General features: G+C 42.6%; 1 protein-coding gene across 13 annotated transcripts in view; it reads right to left on the reverse strand.

Moving 5' to 3' along the window:
• Nucleotides 1–20868, reverse strand: part of PRRC2C (proline rich coiled-coil 2C) — a 78867-nt gene that overhangs the window by 38645 nt on the left and 19354 nt on the right. For all 13 annotated transcript variants that reach the window (XM_061451872.1, XM_061451876.1, XM_061451873.1 and 10 more), the window contains exons 4-14: nucleotides 18400–18506; nucleotides 11863–12000; nucleotides 9812–10047; nucleotides 9348–9427; nucleotides 8299–8432; nucleotides 8128–8215; nucleotides 7710–7851; nucleotides 6602–6676; nucleotides 5311–5914; nucleotides 4319–4488; nucleotides 3441–3687 (exon numbers count right to left, since the gene is read on the reverse strand). In XM_061451872.1, coding sequence (XP_061307856.1) covers nucleotides 3441–3687; nucleotides 4319–4488; nucleotides 5311–5914; nucleotides 6602–6676; nucleotides 7710–7851; nucleotides 8128–8215; nucleotides 8299–8432; nucleotides 9348–9427; nucleotides 9812–10047; nucleotides 11863–12000; nucleotides 18400–18506 — 2021 coding nt within the window. The remainder of the gene's footprint in view (nucleotides 1–3440; nucleotides 3688–4318; nucleotides 4489–5310; nucleotides 5915–6601; nucleotides 6677–7709; nucleotides 7852–8127; nucleotides 8216–8298; nucleotides 8433–9347; nucleotides 9428–9811; nucleotides 10048–11862; nucleotides 12001–18399; nucleotides 18507–20868) is intronic.

The raw sequence follows: 20868 nt of genomic DNA on the forward strand, positions 1-20868 counted from the left end.
CTGTTCATTCCTTGGACTTATACAGGATATCCTATGCTCATTAGCTTGATAAGTATCTCCATTACATTACATGCCAGACTTGTATTATTTGTGCACAATAGCTTTCCTAACTGCATGTCAGACAGCCATCCCACAAATTCAAAAGCGCCAAGAATCTGAAGACACAAATATAGTAAGACTCTAGAGCTGCTCATTCAGAATCAAGTAACAAAAAATTATGGTTTTTTTTGTATTATTAAAATCTATTTTCTCCCAAGCAATAAAATAATATAGTTTTAAAAAACCCACCCACTCTCTGTCACTATATATAGTGTATAATACGTACACAGCCGTTTTGGTAGGAGGCTTGCCAGACTAGTCAAGAAAACTTTAAACTAGATGTACTGCGGGAGGGGGGCATCATTCCATCCCAACACACCCAGTCAGCTGCGAGCACCTTTAATAAATGCTGGGAGCAATACAGAGATATCCCAGCCGCTCCAGCCAATGAGCCGGCTTCATGTGGAGCTCGGCTCAGATGCCTCTATACAAACGCCTGTAGTATGGGGAACAAATGAGGGTTAGAGATGTGCGCACATCTATGGGCGTATGATATAACAGGCATCACAGAAACATGGTGGGATGGCTTCTATGGTTGGAGTGTTGGAATGGAAAGTTACAGGCTCTTTAGAAAAGATAGGCCCCGCAGACAGGGAGAGGGACTTGCTATTTATATTAGAGATAGGCTGGAGAGTATGGAACTCTGTCTGGGAACAGGTGAGCAGGCAACAGAGAGTTTGAGGGTCAGGGCTAAAGGGAGAACAGTGATGGGAGACATTACTGTGGGGATCTGGTACAGACCTCCTGATCAAGAGGAATCTGTGGAGGAAGTAATCTACAGACAGATAGGAACAGCCTCATGCTCGCAGGCCCTTGTCCTCATGGTGGACTTCAACCTCCCTGACATCTGCAGGAGGAACAGTATGGCCTGGCACAAGCAATCCAGGAGGCTCCTTGATTGTGTGGAAGACAACTTCCTTCTGCAAGTAACAGAAGAGCCAACAAGGAGAAGTGCCATGCTTGACCTCGTGCTTACCAACAGGGAGGGGCTGGTTGGAAATGTGACGCTCCAGGGCAGCTCTGGTTGCAGTCATCATAAGATGGTTGAGTTCAAGATGCTCAAGACAGTGAGAAGAGTGTGCAGCAAGCTCACTGCCCTGGGCTTCAAGAGAGCAGACTTTGGCCTCTTCAGGAACCTGCTTAGTAAGATTCCATGGGGAACAGCCCTAGAGGGCAGGGAGGCCCACGACTGCTGGTTGATATTCAAGGATCACCTGCTACAAGCTCAGGAGTGTTGCGTCCTGACTAGAAGGAAGTGCAGCAGGAGGGCCAGGAGACCTCCTTGGATGGATAAGGAGCTGCTGAGGAAACTTACAGGGGGAAAAAAAAAAAGAGGCTTATAAAAGGTGGAAGCAAGGACAGGCGGCCTGGGAAGAATACAGGGATGCTGTTTGGAAAGCTAGGGACCAGGTTAGGAAAGCTAAGGCCCTGTTAGAATTAAATTTGGCTAGGAATGTGAAAGATAACAGGAAGGGATTCTATAGGTATGTAGCAAATAAAAAACAGACTAGGGACAATGTGGGCCCTCTCCGGAAGCTATCAGGAGAATTGGCTACCCTGGATTTGGAGAAGGCTGAGGTTCTTAATGACTTCTTTGCCTCAGTCTTCATGCTCTGAGCATCTTCAGGCAAATGCTCTGACCGCACCACCCAAGTCTTGGAAGGCAGACACAGGGACAGTGATAATGAAGACCTTAGGCCCACTGTACAAGAGGATCTGGCTCGAGACCATCTTAAGAACCTGAACGTACACAAGTCCATGGGACCTGATGAAATCCATCTGTGGGTCCTGAAGGAGCTGGCGAATGAAGTTCCTAGCCAGTGTCCATCATATTTGAAAAATAATGGCAGTCAGGTGAAGTTCCCAACGACTGGAAAAAGGATAATATAACCCCCATTTTCAAGAAGGGGAAAATGGATGACCCAGGGAATTATGGACCAGTCAGTCTCACCTCTGTGCCTGGCAAAATCTTGGAGCAGATTCTCCTGGAAGGCATGCTAAGGCACATGAAAAATCAACAAGATGCTTGGTGACAGCCAGCATGGCTTCACTGAGGGGAAATCCTGCCTGACCAATTTGGTGGCCTTCTATGATGGGGCTACGGAACTGATGGACAGGGGTAGAGCAGTCGATGTCATCTACTTGGACATGTGCAAAGCGTTTGACACAGTCCTGCATGACATCCTTGTCTCTAAATTGGAGAGACATCAATTTGATGGATGAACCCCTTTGTGGATAAAGAACTGGCTGGATGGCCTCATGAAAAGGGTTGTGGTCAATGGCTCAGTGTCCAGCTGGAGACCAGTAAGGAGTGGTGTCCCTCAGGGGTCGGTGTTGGGACCGGTCTTGTTTAACATCTTTGTCACTGACATGGACAGTGGGATTGAGTGCGCCCTCAGCAAGTTTGCCGATGACACCAAGTTGTGTGGTTTGGTTGATATGCTGGAGGGAAGGAATGCCATCCAGAGGGACCTCGACACGCTTGTGAGGTGGGCTGATGCCAACCTCATGGAGTTTAACCATGACAAGTGCAAGGTCCTACACCTGGGTCGGAGCAATCCCAGGCACAGCTACAGCTTGGGCAGAGAAGAGATTCAGAGCAGCCCTGTGGAGAAGGACTTGGGGGTGTTGCTCGATGAGAAAATGAACATGAGCCAGTTTCAGTGCATGCTCGCAGCCCAGAAAGCCAACTGTATCCTGGGCTGCATCAAAAGGAGCGTGACCAGCAGGTTGAAGGAGGTGATCCTGCCCCTCTACTCTGCTCTTGTGAGACCTCACCTGGAGTATTGTGTGCAGTTCTGGTGTCCTCAACATAAAAAGGACATGGAACTGTTGGAACAAGTTCAGAGAAGGGCCACGAGGATGATCAGGGGAGCGGAGCACCTCCCGTATGAAGACAGGATGAGAACGTTGGGGCTGTTCAGCCTGGAGAAGAGAAGGCTGAGCGGAGACCACATAGCAGCCTTCCAGTATCTGAAGGGGGTCTGCAAGGATGCTGGGGAGGGACTCTTCATTAGGGACTGTAGCGAGAGGACACGGGGTAACGGGTTAAACAGGGGAAGTTTAGATTGGATATAAGGAATAAGTTTTTTACTGTGAGGGTGTTGAGGCACTGGAACATGTTGCCCAAGGAAATTGTGAACGCTCCATCCCTGGCAGTGTTCAAGGCCAGGCTGGACAGAGCCTTGGGTGACATGGTTTAGTGGGAGGTGTCCGTGCCCTGTCAGGGAGGTGATCTTAAGGTCCTTTCCAACCCTAACTATTCTGTGATTCTATGTGTATACATATTTCTATTTCAAAAGCAGGAAAGCTCAGTAGTAAAAAATCCTGCCAGATTTTACCTGGATGAATAGGAGGCATATCCATTGCAGGTCTTCCTGACATCATTCGTGGGTCCATGTAAGACTGCATCATAAGCCACCTTGGATCAAAGCCCATTGAAGCTAAATGCTGAGGATGTGGCTGCATGGGCTGGTAAAGGGGTCTATGCTGGGGTGGCGGGACAGGGCCACTAGAAGGCTGTGAGGGAGCAGACTGGGGAAGGACACCTTGCTGTTGCTGCTGCCACTGCTGCTGTTTCATTTGCTCCTGTGCAACAGAAAGCAGTATTACAAGACTTTCAAAACACAGACTTAAGCAGAATTCAAATAACCCTTGGAAACCACAAGTATGGTTATCTCCAGGACACTAAGCATTCCAAAAGTTAACTGCAAACACTCATCAGCATGAAGTAGGAGAAAGGGGAGTAAACCAGACTGGACAATTTAGAATAGCTACAGTTCTGCTGATGTTCAGCAGTGACACTGAACAACCTATGCTTCGTGTGTGTCATTAATGCAAAGTGCTCTTCAGACCATAGGATCCAAATCAAAATTACATTTGTGAGTTTCACAGCTTTTAAGGAAAAGCTGTAGAAATAATGATCATCAGACCCCAGGTTCCACAGACAACCACAGAGCAATGCTCTACGTCCACCAACTGATGCTAAAACTGGCCAGTTTCAAAAGCCTCTCTTGCTTTCTGCTCACTTGCGTTATTTTGCAAGTGACAAAAAATGTTTCACGCAAAACAAGTCCCGCCAATGCCACAGATGTTACAGAAGCTGGAAACCAACAACTTAGGCTTTCTGAAATTCCTATGGTCATGTTCTTGCTAAGCATAAGGCTAAAGACACCATTCTTGTAATGAGCTTCCTTCTTTAAATTAACTCATTAGTTACCTGCTGCCTCTGAAATCTTGGTGGTAATGATTTCTGGAACTGTTTAGAATAGCCTGAGGAAACAGCAGGACGAGGCTGAGATCCTGAATCTGGCTCACTCTCATGAGTCACCTGTGAAATCTCTTTCTCATTCCGACCACTATCTTGTCGGGTAAAGACTGCCTGATCGTCTGAAAAACAAAAACCCAACAAATCCACATGTGGGAAACAAATGTGAATCTTTAGGCTATGACAATTTCACCAGAATGTCAGATAAAGAATGTTGTCCTAAAATAAAAAAGTCTGCCTTCTTTATTGTCACAGTCTTAGTTTCCAAAACTAAAATAAAGGCAAAAAAAAATGTTGAGAACAACCCCTCAAACAGGACAACTGCTGTTAGTACATCTCTCAGTGCCCCTTTTAAACTCAAACACACTGGGTAATCAAACACTAGCATTTAGGTTGTAACTATCAAGTAATTAAAAAAAGGCTGTATCATGCAACCATATTATATTTAACCTTTTTTTTTTAAATGAACCAAGGTTTGGTTTTACAATCGCTTTTACTCATTTAGAGGATAACACAACCTTATTAAGCACAGTCTAGCAGTTCTCCTCTGACATTTCAGTTCCACTACAAACATGCATCAAGTTTACCTGCTCTTTATGTTTACTTCTCTAGGCTTGCTGAAAGAACAGAACAGCTGAAATAATTTACATTGCTTTCTAGCAACACAAGTTGTTGAACCTCCTTTATCAAGAAAAGAAAGCCTGTTTCTCTTTCCACATTCCTCAAAGTCCAGCCTAAATCAATAAACCAAATTTTTCCTTTAACATTTTGATAAGCTGGGTAAATGGGTCTAGCTCAAAGTAGTTAGTAGCTGTAATATGCCAGGGAAGTAAGTGATCTAGATGCACTGGGTTAATAAGATATGCAAATTAGACTCCCAGATTACAACTATGCTCTGTGGTTCAGCTTTAAGGCAGACAGCTCCTACTTGTGTGCAAACATACCTTTTTCTTCCTTGTTATTCCTGTTTTCACTTTCTTGTTTTTCTACTACATGTGTAGCCACAGGTTCTACAGCCTCAGGAACCTCATGTGCTGGTTTCTCCTCTTCTTTTTCCTTCTCTTCTTTCTCCATCTCCTTTTCTTTCTCTTTTTCTCCTTCTTGCTCTTTTGCCTTCTCCAGTTTTTCTTTTTCTTCTTTTTCCTTTTCCTTCTCCCTTTCCTTCTCTTTTTCCTTCTCCCTCTCTTTTTCTCTCTCTCGTTCCCTCTCCCGTTCCCTCTCCTTTTCCCGCTCCCTTTCCCTCTCTCTTTCCCTTTCCCGTTCCCTTTCCCTCTCCCGCTCCTTCAGAGGGTCTTCCCTGGAGGGTTTTGTCACACAGCCAAATTTCTCATTTAACCGTTTTAGCTTTTCAGCACAAGCTGCTTTGCGCTGTTCTTCCATTCTTCTTTCTTCCTCTTCTCGCCGCTTACGGGCTCGTTCAACTGCAGCGGATATCTCTGACTGCTGTCTTCTCCTCTGTTTCCAAATTTCATCTTCATCTGGCACTGGTTTAGGGGGAAAGGGTCCCTGCCTTCCAGGTCCTACCTGGCGATCAGGGGGAGGAGGGTGCTGCAATATTAAAATCAGTTGAGTCAAGTTGAACATGTGTTACATAAACAGCCAGCTGAAATACTATAACTTAACCATTTATCAGCACATGTATTTGCGTGACACCATAAAAAAGCAAGATTTGGAAGAAATGAGCTCAGAAAGGAGAGGTAAATATTCTCTAGGCTCATGTCACTCCTCCCCATCAGACAGCAAAGATAAACATCTTTTAGATTTGATTATAGGCCACTCTTAATCACAGAAACTCAAGGCAGGTCTCAGACTAAAGTTCCCCAAGAAGCCAAAGAAATTCCATGTAGCTCAGGATAAGAGATCTTAATAACGACTGTTAAGAATTCTAAGAAGCTACTATGTACGCATTTTATCTGGGACTTCATCTCCCCATCTGCCTCAGCAGGCAGCCCTTCAGTACTGCTCCTAAGCCCCTGTCCTCTCTAGTTCTCAAAAGGGGTTGGATAACTGAAAGCATTTGAAGCTCTCATGCATTTCATATAACTATTGCTTTACACAATTAGCAGCACAGTTGTGTTGGGGTCCCATTCTTACTGGCCAAGTACTACAATCATTTTTCTTGCTAAAGAAAAGGCTTATCCCTATCTAAAGCATATTTTTACTTTTGTAAATCCCTCCAACACAGCATTAAAGAATTTAACTAAGGTAAATAAAGACAATTCTAATCTCTCTTACCGGTGGTAGAATAGATTTTGGATGAAGAGCAGGACCACCTCTTTCATGTAGAGAAGGCTGTGCTGGACCCCGATCCTATTGGATCAAACACAGCACCAGAGTTAAGCAAGCTCATAACAGTCAAGCTAACAAATTTTAGATTTACTGTTTTCCACTGCATTAAGATACCACACCTAGAGAACTATCTGCACATGAAACAAATAACCACGTAAAACAATGGCAAGAAAATTTTCATGTTATGTACTGATCATTAAACAATTACTTTAAAAATTCACACATCCATATTCCAGACTTCATGTTACTGCACTATTTTTCCTCAGATTCAGTGTAGCATCCAACCCTGAAAGACATGTTCTTTACATATAGAGAAAGCACAAGTAAAAATAATTCAAGATCCCCCATCTTTGTTATTACTGGTGTCAAGAGAATACATTTCTGGGAAATTTTAATATAAAGCCAATGGCAGGCTTTCCTGGGGAGAGGAAGGGGAAATAGATTTAAAGAGGACTGAAGTAGGCATAAGCTGAGGTGGTTGTCAATCTTCCTCTACCAGAGGGTAAATCGAAAACCGAAACATTTGAGCTGATGCATTTTACATGGTCTGTATAAAAATCTGTCTGCCTGAGATATCAGAAGTGAACTGACACATTCCTGCTAAGTTGCACTGAGGAAAGCAGGTCATGATACAAAATAACAACTCCCCAAAAAAATAACCAAAAACCCACACCCTGAAAAAAATGCGTGGGTCAACTGGGTGCTATTTACCCTGTGCCACTATGAAGTATGATGACACCAGAACAGCTTCATTCACAGTTACAGGGATGGACAGACAAGGGTACTGAGTTAAAGCTTATGAGTTCAGTCACACTGGCACAAGTGTTCTCACCCCCCTCACAGCTGTGAATTAGAACACACTAGATAAAGACATGTTATTTTTATTTTGTTGACCTAGCAGCACCTGATCGGTTACAAGAACTCAGATAATTCTTTCAGTAGCTAATGCTTTCACTCATGTTCATAATTTTAATTGACCTAACTGTAAAGACACCTGAGCTGGACCTTTCCTGATGAGGCTATTGCCAGAAGAGCTGAAGATAAGAACACAAACCTGATCAAGCTGAGAACTTTTGCCGTATGACCCTTTGGCTGCTGCTGTGGAAACCTGGGTGGCAGACTTAGCACTTGTCTGTTCATCTGCTTCCTTCTGGCCATCAGGACTCTGGGAATCTTTTGATGGTGTTTGTTCATCACTATGTGCAGAGAAATAAGAAAAATGGAATGGGTACTCCACATAGGTATTTGGCGATTTATCTTCTATTCTCAATGTTTTTTAGCAAGAGCAAAAGCATCTCACAGCAAGGAACACTACTACACGCCCACCAGCTGACTGGAGTCTGCAGGCAATTACGTGATTTAATACAGTATTCAATTACAGGAATATTTTTCGAATGAGCACTTGCACTCATTTCATTAAACCTTTCCAAACACTAAGTGGCATTCACACCTAATTGGCAACACCGACTCACCCACTTTCCTTCTCTTTTTGACTACTTCCTTGCTCATCATCATCACTGAAGTTCAACTGTTCAGTGTAATCCACTTCACTCTGAGCACCTGATCCATAAGCAAATATTCAATTAATCTTTCAGAAAGATTCACTGTACAAATAACAAAAATCATTAATCTTATGTTCTTACCTGCCCAGCCTTCATCAGCCTCAGCATCTAGATTATCAAATTTATCAAGTTCTTTAAGTTCACTAGCACTAAGAATGGATGGGCGCTCAATAGGTTCCGAACACCATGAAGGTGGTCCTCTTCCCCTTGGCCCTCTAAAAAAAAGAGAGGAAAACAATGGCCACTGTCATTATTTATCCACATGACTAGATAAATTGTCAACTTATATGATGATTATTTGAAGTATATGGTACTGTTCTCTCAATACAGTATAAAGGTCATCCACATGCGCGACTGCTGTAGTTTCAATAATTACTGCTACACCAGATGGTTACTTAAGGAAGAGGAAGATTAGATGCTATAGCCTTACCTACTTCACAAACAAGCCAAACATCAGTTTACAGTCAAAAATCAAATACCTTGTAGCTTTCAAACAACACACCACATAGATCTGGCATCCTTCTTGACACCAATTAATCCACCTCAGATATATTTCTACTTTTCAAGCTTTCCTATCATCAAAGATTCTGCACCTTCTCCTACTCCTAAACTCAAGTTCTCCCACCCAACCCTCTCAGCCTTTCTGTCCTCTTCCTGATCCCACCCAGTTTGTACCCTACTGCCTATAGCATTCCCTATTTCCTCATGCATGTGCACAGACATCCGCAGCTATGGAGAAATGAAGAAAATAAATGGTATAATGCATTAGAGTTCCTTAACTGGAAAGCAGTAGAGTTGAGAACCAGGAACTAACTACTTTCATGGTAACAATGGAAGCGTCCTTTTACAGGTGAAACTACTGGCTGAAGTTTCAAAGGTGCTCCCAAGTGACTCCTGCTCTTCCTGTAATGTGCAGAATTCCCTCAAGTTTCATAGTTGAGTTATCAAACACAAATCACTCCATAGCACTGCTCCACACAAGCCAAACTTGAGACTAACCATTAGCAGTTCTTATGCGGTGCACGATCATAATCAAAATACTCAGCGCAATTTTTTTTTTTTTTTTTTTGTTATTAAGTCACTAACAGAGTTCATACCCATGCACCAGTAACACTTGTAAGGTTTCTTACCTGCTAAGCTCAGAATTGGGAAACCTTGTTGGACCTTGCATGGAGGGAGGATATGCCATTCTAGGATACTGATTAAACATCTAAGAAAGGTTTAAAAACAGGAACCATTCATTAAATATTGTAACTACATTAAGCATACTGAGATCATCAAAAGAATCACAATGGAAGTAAAGCAAGCCTCTTAAGTTTGCTTAGTATCTCAAGTGTGTGACATTAAGTCACCGAGTGTTTACAAGTGTTAACCAACTCCTGACAAATTGAAACTCAGTGTTGCAAGTGGCAACAGGCAGCCACATCCTTTGAGCAGTTGGTTGCAATCCCAACCTTCTAGCAGAACTGCTAAAGTGTTCCATGGAGGGAGATGAAAGGATGAAAGGAGGGAGATGAAAGGGGGCATGAAGAAATTACACTAGCCAATAACCAATCCCTGCTGCTTTAAAACCTTCCATGTAACCATCACTTACATAAGGTGGCATCATTGCTCTGTACTGAGAAGAGACAGGTGGTTGCTGCTGGCCATTCAGCTTGGGCTGAGGGACCTGTGGTAACCGCACATCTCTCTTCTCTGCTGCCTTCTGGCCATCATTTTGTTCTGTTGGTGTAGCATTACCATCTTCTTGTCCAAGGGCCTTAGCTTCTTGATCAGTTGGAGAACTGGGTGAGTTGCTCTTATTACCACCTTCTCTCCAATTAGTAGCATCTGCATGGGCAGAATCAGTACGAGACAAAACAAGAACAAACTTTATACTACGGATTTACAGACAGGCATAATAAAAAACACACTCTTCCTTACCCATTTTCAGTAACACAGCAATCAGTGCAGACACACATTCATATCTGGTACCGAAAGCAATGACTGCTTGATGAAACAGAGGCTGTTTTCTAATCCTCTTTAGCCCTACATTCAGCTGTGCTCCTGAAGTGTAAGAGTTAAATTTATAGATCACTCTAGTCATCCTACTCTACCTTCCAAAACACAACACAGTTTAGGAACAATACTAATAATAGCACAGGAGAGAAAACAGATTTAGCTGTGGTAAGTGGGCCACTGTTGACTCAGTATGAAGATGCTGTCAAGAGAAAGATCAAGCTTCTTAAGCAGCAAAGGCCTACCATGAAACACCAAAGCGGCTCAAAATGACATATACCTGTGCATTATCTTACTAAGTGAAGACAGATATCCAGAGTCTGGGCTTGTATCTCTGTCTGATAAGGATAAAATAGAAGTGATGAGGACTGTGCTTCTGGGCGTGAATGTCTAGCAAAAAGTCCAGGAAAAGTAAGGTATTTTAATGACTTGTGCCAGGTAGTCCATTTTAACTTTTTTTTTTACAGTTTCCGCCTACAGAGCATAGGTTAGGGCAATAAAAACAGCAGTGCTCAGATCCATGGGGACCAAGAAAAATTCAGACATGCCCTGTAAAGACTGTTCTATTAGGGGCACAATCCCTTTAAGTAGGGTTAAACTATGCTCCTAAGTATCTATTACAGTTCTTCCACTTATCTTTGCTGGGGAGCATGGCTGCTAAAGGGGCAGTACTCACCAAATTCATCAAGCTTTCTGCTGTCAAGATTTGTAAGAAGGGCTTAATACAGCACGTACAGTGCTGACCAATACTATAACTGCCTGTAGGACGCTGGAAGAAACACACACAGCTATTTCCCTAATTTGGTGTTGGACATCTCCCACATTTCTTGGCAACTTATTCTCTATATCAAAATCAAGTAAGGACCTTAAGAAGCACAGTGCCCATCTTGCCTATCAGTGGCACAAGAAAGTGCTACCTACAGTGCAGGAAGAGATCCCTGGTCCACCAAACCTCACTGGAAATACTTTTAAGGAAGAAAGAAGTCCTGGTTTTCACTGGAAACAAGCACAATTCCATATGCTTTCCCATTAAAAGGATCTGGGGAAACAATACATATTTCTTCACTGAGACATGTAAAACCAACACTTATGGTTGTTTTCACTAGATCTAATCCCCCACAGCTGAAACAGATCCAGCTAGTCAGAGCACCTCAGTCATGCGCTAAAGATGTGAATGCCTTTCAAATTACAGTCCACTCTTTTGGTATCCTGTAGATTTAACTTCCTATTTGGGATTTTTCAGGCTACTGAGTACTAACCACTTGGAGACAACTCTAATGACAACTACTATAATATTAAGAGAGTTCTTTAAATACATATTTTAACTGTTGTGACATCTAGCAGCTGGATTTAAGAAAATGACAGTATTGTGCAACTAACAAATGCTCCTCGAGCACAACTGAAGTACTGACTAGGTTAGGAAAATGGAAAGTGAACTGCAGAATAAGATCAAATACCTTATTTTCTGCATACCAGGAACACAGTAAAGCAGAAGAAAGTGAAAAAATCTGTTTCTTCACTGTAGGAGTGTGTTGAATAAAACAATCAGTAAATCAATTCCTTTTGTACGGGACATAAGTATCCTTGTAATGAACAAGTTCCACACAAACCCATGTGATTTCAAAAAAATTTACAGTATATACTTACTTTGTGGCCGCAAGCTTGGTCCTGATCCATGAAGTTCTTCAGGTGCATCCTTCTCTTTGCCTGACTTTTCCTGATCCCCAGCTGCCGGAAGACTGGGAAACTCTTGCTGGAAATAACTATTTACTTGAATAGGCGGACCTGCAGAATAAGATAATCAAAATGTCTCAGCATTCTGTAGTCAAAAGATTTCAGAAAGTGGTAAAAGCCTCATCATCCTTAAAAAGGGGATGTTACAGCCATATTAATTAATTAATTTTTCCTGTCCCTTTACTCTGCTCTTGTGAGACCTCACCTGGAGTATTGTGTGCAGTTCTGGTGTCCTCAACATAAAAAGGACATGGAACTGTTGGAACAAGTTCAGAGGAGGGCCATGAGGATGATCAGGGAACTGGAGCACCTCCTGTATGAAGATCGGCTGAGAAAGTTGGGGCCGTTCAGCCTGGAGAAGAGAAGGCTGCGTGGAGACCTCATAGCAGCCTTCCAGTATCTGAAGGGGGCCTACAAGGATGCTGGGGAGGGACTCTTCATTAGGGACTAGTGAGAGGACAAGGGGTAACAGGTTGAAACTTAAACAGGGGAAGTTTAGATTGGATATAAGGAGGAAATTCTTTCCTGTTAGGGTGGTGAGGCACTGGAATAGGTTGCCCAGGGAGGCTGTGAATGTTCCATCCCTGGCAGTGTTCAAGAGCAGGCTGGACGAGGCTTGGGTGATATGGTTTAGTGTGAGGTGTCCCTGCCCATGGCAGGGGGGTTGGAACTTGACGATCTTGAGGTCCTTTCCAACCCTAACTATTCCATGATAATTTACTGGTAGCATTATTCACATAAGCAAAGAGCAATCCTTGTAAAGCATTCCCATTTGCTGCCAAAGTTCTTAAATTTAACAGGCCTACTATCTCATCTGTTGGGGCTGAAAAAAAATCCAGCAGCACTGGAGAGCAATGATGGACAATGGAACAAGACTTAACATGTAGAGTACCTCTCAGCTCTGTTAATAACCCCCTCCCCAACAAAGATTTCTCTTGTTTTTACTCTCCAACTCTAATCACCTCAAGAATAGGCAATGATGTTATTGCAAAAGCCCTTAAGATTAATTACTCATTCTAATAACTAATAATTCTTCAGGACTTTTAAAGACCAAAGCATTTATATTGTGAGTAAAATATAAGAACTGTAGCACTTCGATTTCTACAACCCTTGACGTCGTAAATAAAGATTGGAATTTTCAGACTTCCACTGCATGTGGGGGGAAAGCCAAATATAAAGACTGTGCTCTTATTTAGAAGATTTTATTAGCGTATATTTTGAATCAATTTCTCACCACCACCACCCCCCCTTCACCTGATGCATATTGACCCATATTCTATGATTCTATTAGGTCAATGGTACTCTACTACCAGATCACTGATAAGCTTAGAGGGAAGATTTCTGTTCCAACAGCCTGAATAGCCCTGTTCTTATACCTGTCTTAACTACCGGCTACTGTAAGAGACACTGTATTAGGCTACGTGACTACAGGGCAAACTCACAATAAAGGATCTGCCTCTCAATCCCCAATATATACCTTTTGTTTTAAGATAACAGCTAAACAGCTTGTTCTCTTTGAACTGTGAAAGAATCCTCTAACAATAAAACACAGGATCCTCGTGGGTTGTTGTTTTTTTTTTTTTTTTAAGACTAAGAGTCAAGCACAGGATAAACTACCTACTCTTTATACCTTCTCTGTAAAGGCATGACAGCAAACACCATTATTTATGTATACTAAATGCATAAATACTGTGCCTACAAATTGCCTTGAAATATTACAATCTTAATTGTGACTTCATGTACTACAGATCACATTGTTTTCTGTTAATGGACACTGGATTATGGGTGTTCCCAAGCAGCTACATCCAACGACTTGCTTAAAGGGACTGAAAGCTGCAGTCACTCTAACCAGATGGCCTGTCAGGAAAGGAAGCCTCTTTAGAGGTAGTGTGGCATGCAATATTCATGAATTTTATGAATCTTGAAAAACATTTTCTGCTCAAGTCTCAGACTTCAGCAGCAACTGCTGCTCAGACTTCAGCAGCAACTGCAAAGCAACGGCATCCTCAGTGGTCAGTTTGACTGCGCTGTAGCTATTAACCTGAAATAGCCAGATTGTCAGCCAGCAGTTCAGAAAGCAGTTTAAGAATTCAAAGATGCTATGGCAGCAATTAACTTTTAGCCAGTGAATAACCTTAGAAATAGATGCTGCCATTACATTTTAGAAGTTTCTGCTTTCTACATGGCCACCAACATCAGAGAAGGATTCATTCTTGCCTTATCCAACTGAAGCCTTACAAAAGCATGAGGCGGCTGGCTGAATGACTGCTGGAATGCATACAAGGCATCTGGAGAAACTGAAATTTCTAACAGCACCAGCCAAGTGCAGATCAGGAAAGCATGAGCACAACAGGTATATCCTGAGTTTCAAACTGAGGAGGATAGCAAGCAGCTGATGCCAATTCACATTCCATATTTCTTTTTAAAACAGCAAATCCACTACTGATTGAATGAAATGAGGGCACCATCTGGGCTTGGCACACAAGCTGCCATGGTAACTACAAAATAATTAGCTAAATGCATTTTGAAGCCACTGAGCTGAATCACTATTTCCGGTATGATGGAGAATATCTTATCAGCTTATGTAGAAAGGCTGGTATGCAGATCCCTTTGCATCAGTATTAATTCCTTTCTCTTACACTAAAAAACTCCTGGAAAAGCTTAAAGGAGGAGAGTTATCACAGAATAGTTAGGTTTGGAAGGGACCTTAAGATCATAAAGTTCTAACCCACTTGCCATGGGCAGCGACACCTCACACTAAACCATGTCACCTCTGTTCAACCTGGCCTTGAACACATCCAGGGATGGAGCATTCACAACTTCCTTAGGCAACCCATCCCAGTGCCTCACCACCCTAACAGTAAAGAACTTCTTCCTTATATCCAATCTAAACTTCCCCTGTTTAAGTTTTAACCCCTTTACCCTTTGTCCTGTCACTACAGTCCCTAATGAAGAGTCCCTCCCCAGCATCCTTATAAGCCCCCTTCAGATACTGGAAGGCTGCTATGAGGTCTCCACACGGTTTCTCTCCTCCAGGCTGAACAGGCCCAACTTTCTCAGCCTGTACTGCACACAGTACTTCAAGAGAGGTCTCACAAGAGCAGAGTAGAGGGGCAGGATCCCCTCCTTCGACCTGATGGTCACGCTCCTTTTGATGCAGCCCAGGATACAGTTGGCTTTCTGGGCTGCGAGCACACACTGAAACTGGCTCATGTTCATTTTCTCATCGAGCAACACCCCCAAGTCCTTCTCCACAGGGCTGCTCTGAATCTCTTCTCTGCCCAACCTGTAGCTGTGCCTGGGATTGCTCCGACCCAGGTGTAGGACCTTGCACTTGTCATGGTTAAACTCCATGAGGCTGGCATCAGCCCACCTCACAAGCGTGTCGAGGTCCCTCTGGATGGCATTCCTCCCTCCTGTGTATCAACCGAACCACACAGCTTGGTGTCATCGGCAAACTTGCTGAGGGCGCACTCAATCCCACTGTCCATGTCAGCGACAAAGATGTTAAACAGGACTGGTCCCAACACCGACCCCTGAGGGACACCACTCCTTACTGGTCTCCAGCTGGACACTGAACCATTGACCACAACCCTTTTCATGAGGCCATCCAGCCAGTTCTTTATCCACAAAGGGGTTCATCCATCAAATTGATGTCTCTCCAATTTAGAGACAAGGATGTCATGTGGGACAGTGTCAAACGCTTTGCACATGTCCAGGTAGATGACATCGACTGCTCTACCTCTGTCCATCAGTTCCGTAGCCCCATCATAGAAGGCTACCAATTTGGTCAGGCAGGATTTCCCCTTAGTGAAGCCATTCTGGCTGTCACCAAGCACCTTGTTGTTTTTCATGTGCCTTAGCATGCCTTCCAGGAGAATCTGCTCCAAGATTTTGCCAGGCACAGAGGTGACACTGACTGGTCCATAATTCCCTGGGTCATCCATTTTCCCCTTCTTGAAAATGGGGGTTATATTTCCCTTTTTCCAGTCGTTGGGAACTTCACCTGACTGCCATTACTTTTCAAATATGATGGACACTGGCTAGGAACTTGTCCCATGGACTTGTGTACGTTCAGGTTCTTAAGATGGTATCAAGCCAGATCCTCTTCTACAGTGGGCCTAAGGTCTTCATTATCACTGTCCCTGTGTCTGCCTTCCAAGACTTGGGTGGTGCGGTCAGAGCATTTGCCAGTGAAGACTGAGGCAAAGAAGTCATTAAGAACCTCAGCCTTCTCCAAATCCAGGGTAGCCAATTCTCCTGATAGCTTCCGGAGAGGGCCCACGTTGTCCCTAGTCTGTTTTTTATTTGCTACATACCTATAGAATCCCTTCCTGTTATCTTTCACATTCCTAGCCAAGTTTAATTCTAACAGGGCCTTAGCTTTCCTAACCTGGTCCCTAGCTTCCCAAACAACATCCCTGTATTCTTCCCAGGCCGCCTGTCCTTGCTTCCACCTCTTATAAGCCCCTTTTTTTCCCCCTGTAAGTTTCCTCAGCAGCTCCTTATCCATCCAAGGAGGTCTCCTGGCCCTCCTTGCTGCACTTCCTTCTAGTCAGGACGCAACACTCCTGAGCTTGTAGCAGGTGATCCTTGAACATCAACCAGCAGTCTTGGGCCTCCCTGCCCTCTAGGGCTGTTTCCCATGGAATCTTACTAAGCAGGTTCCTGAAGAGGCCAAAGTCTGCTCTCTTGAAGCCCAGGGCAGTGAGCTTGCTGCACACTCTTCTCACTGCCCTGAGGTTCTCGAACTCGACCGTATCACGACCGTCGAGTTCCTATATTTGATAACAAAGGAAATACTGAACATAAGAGAGGAAAGCAAAAAGTAGAGAATTCTGAATTTTCACTTCTAATATTTATTGAGGAAAAAAAAAAAGGCAAAATCATTAGTATGTGATGTTAACAAACTCCATATAATGACCTAGAAGTTACCTCCAAGCAATTCAGATTTACTACCCTAAGATCCCTATCCAGAAGAAAGCTCACTTCTTCAACCTGAAATCCAAAACTCTATTTTAGAGCCACAGAAAGCTTGCAAGTCTCAAATTTAAGGAATAAAACAAATTTATTTTCTATAATGGAGACACAGGAAAGGAATTCTATGTTAGCTCTCACTCAATAAACAATTTTTAAAAATCTGAAGATTTAGCTCTGATCTTACGTCTGTAATGAACAGACCTGGGGTACCAACTGAACATTAGCCAGCTTATGCCCAGGCAGCAAAGAAGGGCAACAGCATCCTGGCCTGTATCAGCAACAGCACAACCAGCAGGGCCAGGGCAGTGATCATCCCCCTGTACTCGGCACTGGTGAGGCTACATCTCAAAGCCTGTGTTCAGTTCTGGGCCCTTCACTCCAATAGAGACACTGAGTTGCTGGAGCAGGTCCAGAGAAGGGCAACAAAGCTCGTGAACGGTCTGGAGTACAAGTCTTATGAGGAACAGCTCAGAGAACTGGGGGTGTTGAGTCTCCCTTAGTCTGAAAGGAGGTAGTAGCGACGTGGGTGTTGGTCTCTTCTCCCAAGTAACAAGTGATAAGACAGCAGGTAATGGCTTCAAGGTGCACCAGGGGAGGCTTAGACTGGGTATTAGGAAAAATTTCTTCACTGAAAGGGTGATCAGGCTTTGGAACAGGCTGCTCAGGAAGTGGTGGAATCACTGTCCCTGGGCGTGTTCAAAGCCATGTAGATGAGGCCCTTAGTGACATGGTTTAGTGGTGGATTTGGCAGTCCTGGGGTAAAAGTTGGACTTGATGATATTAAAGGTCTTTTACAATCTATTCGATTATATGAAAATACTCAACCCAAGGTTCACACTGATGGAAACAGTACTCCAACAGTTATTAAAAAAAAAAGCAAACTCCAAAGTCCACAAAACCCACCACCATCAAAAAACCCCTAGCGAAAAACCCACTACCACCACACCTTTAATGCTTTTCCCAGAAAAATCCCTACTTGAACACTATCACTTTGAAACCAAAATAAGCAAAGAACCTATGAAATAAAAGGGAAAAGTGCTGCTGTAGCAGACTTTTAAATGGAAGCAAGACTACACATATTTTGCACAAAATGATTCAAAATTATGATAAGAATGACCACTAACTGCTTATGGTTATCCCTTTCACAACAAAATTGTATGCATTATAACTATTGACTGTATTTTTCCCTCCTTATCACAGCCACGTTCAAGGTCTTACACTGTGACCACCACTTCACTGTCAAAACAAAAGAGGTGATGATACCAGCCCTTTAGAAGACAGTCAGACCTGCTGCTAAATGAGGCTGGAGCTCACTTTAGCCACCTTCTGGCCAAGAATGTTGCTTCCACAGAATTTGTAGTCCCAGCTGGCCCAGTGAAGATTCAAATCATTGCCGAGTCTGAGGGTCTCACAGCAGCATTCGCAGCCTGCTAGGCCAGTCAAGAACCCTCCAACCTGAACGCCACTTACCATCTTGTCCACCTGGTTTGGTGTTGGCCCATGATTTGGCAACAGGAGCTGCTTCTGGAGGAGCAGGAACAGCAGGTTTTGGCTGTGTCTGCGGCACGTCTGGCTGTCTGGAATTAGAGAGAAAGCACTTGTGAATATAAGGTGGGCACAGACTAAGATCCTCAGGATTACTACTGCAAACAAGTGAATGAAATGAGGTAGCTATGCAGCTGAAGAACCAATAGCTACTTTTCTATATATAGAGCACATTCTTACATAAAATGAGTTGTTACAGTTACGGCTAAAATTGGAATAAATCAGCCAATTCCTTCACGAGTAGATTACTCAAAATGGAGAGAAATGAATGAAAATGGATGGGCAGAAAATACAGTCAGGCATGAACAGAGTTTTAACTTTTTAACTAGTGTACGAACAATTAAAACCCAAACAATCGACAACCACAGAAGGGAATAATTTATAAGTGTTCTCTTGTCTTGGGAGTTAGAGGCAAGCACTTAAAAACCACCATGAACTGAGAGAAAGAAGGCAAATACATGCTAGAACTTAGGAAATTAAAGGAGCCAATAAGGAAAGATAAAGACACCATGAAAAAAAATTGATGGGTGCTATGAACTGGAGTCCAGAAGCTTAAGCTTAGTAAGAACACTCTCTCAATTTCACTATTTTAAGAATGAAGAGGCAGACAGAAGCACTCATTTTCTCTAATATAAAACCCAGTCATATTCTTGAAGATCATCTCAGCAGTCTACAGATTCAGCGATATTGTTTAGTTTCTTTCAAGTACAGCTATCTCCAAAATCTGCATATTCAGATAACTTAAGACTCCAAAGCATTATTGTCTACAAGTCAAGACCTCCAGCTCATTAATAGCAATTTTTGACTGAACAGGAATTATAGGACAAATCCAGTAGACAGAATGACTTTATTATGAAAGTAAAGACAAACATAACTAGTGCAATAGCACGCCAGTTAACTTATAATAAACAATTGCAAATGCTTTAAATAGATCCTGAAGTAATTCTAAACTCTCTGAGGACTGCCACTGAGAAGTCAGTTCCATTTGGGTTCTGCAGTGATCAACCCAAACCACTACACAATAGTCCCAAAATTGACACAGAAGTAAACATCACCAAAAAAACCCAAACCCAAAAGCAACCCCCCCCCCAAAAAAAAATCACTGCTGGGGAGAAACTGGCTTCTCACAAGGGTAACTGAATACAATTTTCATTTGTTTCCACAGATTACCAGAATGAAAATAAATAAATAAATTTTAAAAATTCTCATCTTCTCAGTTTCCACTTAGTCATATCTTCTTACAGCTGCATATTTTCTAAGCAGACATTGGGGAAGTTGTAATTTACATGGCTGTACTTTGTCACACACAAAGTGAAACAAGAAACAAGACTGTTAAAGAGTTTATTCCTTGTACTTCCACTGTTTCAAATTCTAAATGCGCTTGGCTTTGAGTTACCCAAACACTGTCCTATAGATACGTGTACTGATGTAAGAAAGAACTCAGCTAGTGCTATATGAATTCATCAAACCAATATACAACAGGCCACACCATCCAGGAAAAAGGGATACCCATAGAAAGAGTAACAACTTGGGAAAGCAGCAGAAAAATTATTCTGGAATTATAGGAAACAATTCACTCATGTGAACTTCAGTGCAGTGACACAAAAAAAAAAAAAAAAGGAAGAATAAAACTGATATCAAACAAGCTGATATCAAAATGCTACCTTTATCCACAACATGTGTGAGAGGAATACCAGTGCACTTTACATGTAAACAGTAGCATTTATAAGCATGTTGGAGAAATATAGCAATAGTTATAATAATGGTCTCAATACTTGAGCAAATGCATTAGATGGCCTGAACTTAGAATTTACTTGTCACATGGCCATACATACCTGTTCCTGGGAACAAATTCCTCCCCCCGCCCCAGCTTTACCTGTATGTGGACTTTGAGGCCTTTGTCAGAATAATACATATGAAAATACAAACACCTTCCACTTGCAGGCAAGGGATAGCCATTTATTCAATTTTTAAACACAACATCAACTACTAGAATACACTTTTAACACAAGCAGCAGACTTGGAAAGGCAGATGAAAGGGTGTTTTAGTCAAATAAACTAAAGGCTTAACTCAGAATTAACCAGACAAAGGTTAAGTGGCCTTGAAGTACAGGAAGATATTTTTTTAAAAAAACAAAACCATACAGAACACCGGGCCGAAAATTTTGAATTTGTAATTTCATGATCTTAAAATAAAAAGTTAAACACAATACTATACTCCTAAAGTCCAACAGCTTTTCAGAGACATGTCAAAAATTGACATTTAAACATAGTAAAGTATACAAGGAGAAATAAATAGACAGTGGGGGGGGGCGAACCCAACCTTTAGTCGTCTTTTGCTTTCACAAGTGCTAGTGACATGCAATCAGTTCCTCTATCTGCAAGTGGTTTTCA

This window comes from Pezoporus flaviventris, unplaced genomic scaffold (genome assembly GCF_033815535.1).
Source record: "Pezoporus flaviventris isolate CSIRO_AGI_PZ_B2104156 unplaced genomic scaffold, CSIRO_AGI_Pfla_v1 ptg000013l, whole genome shotgun sequence".
Lineage (NCBI taxonomy): Eukaryota > Metazoa > Chordata > Aves > Psittaciformes > Psittacidae > Pezoporus > Pezoporus flaviventris.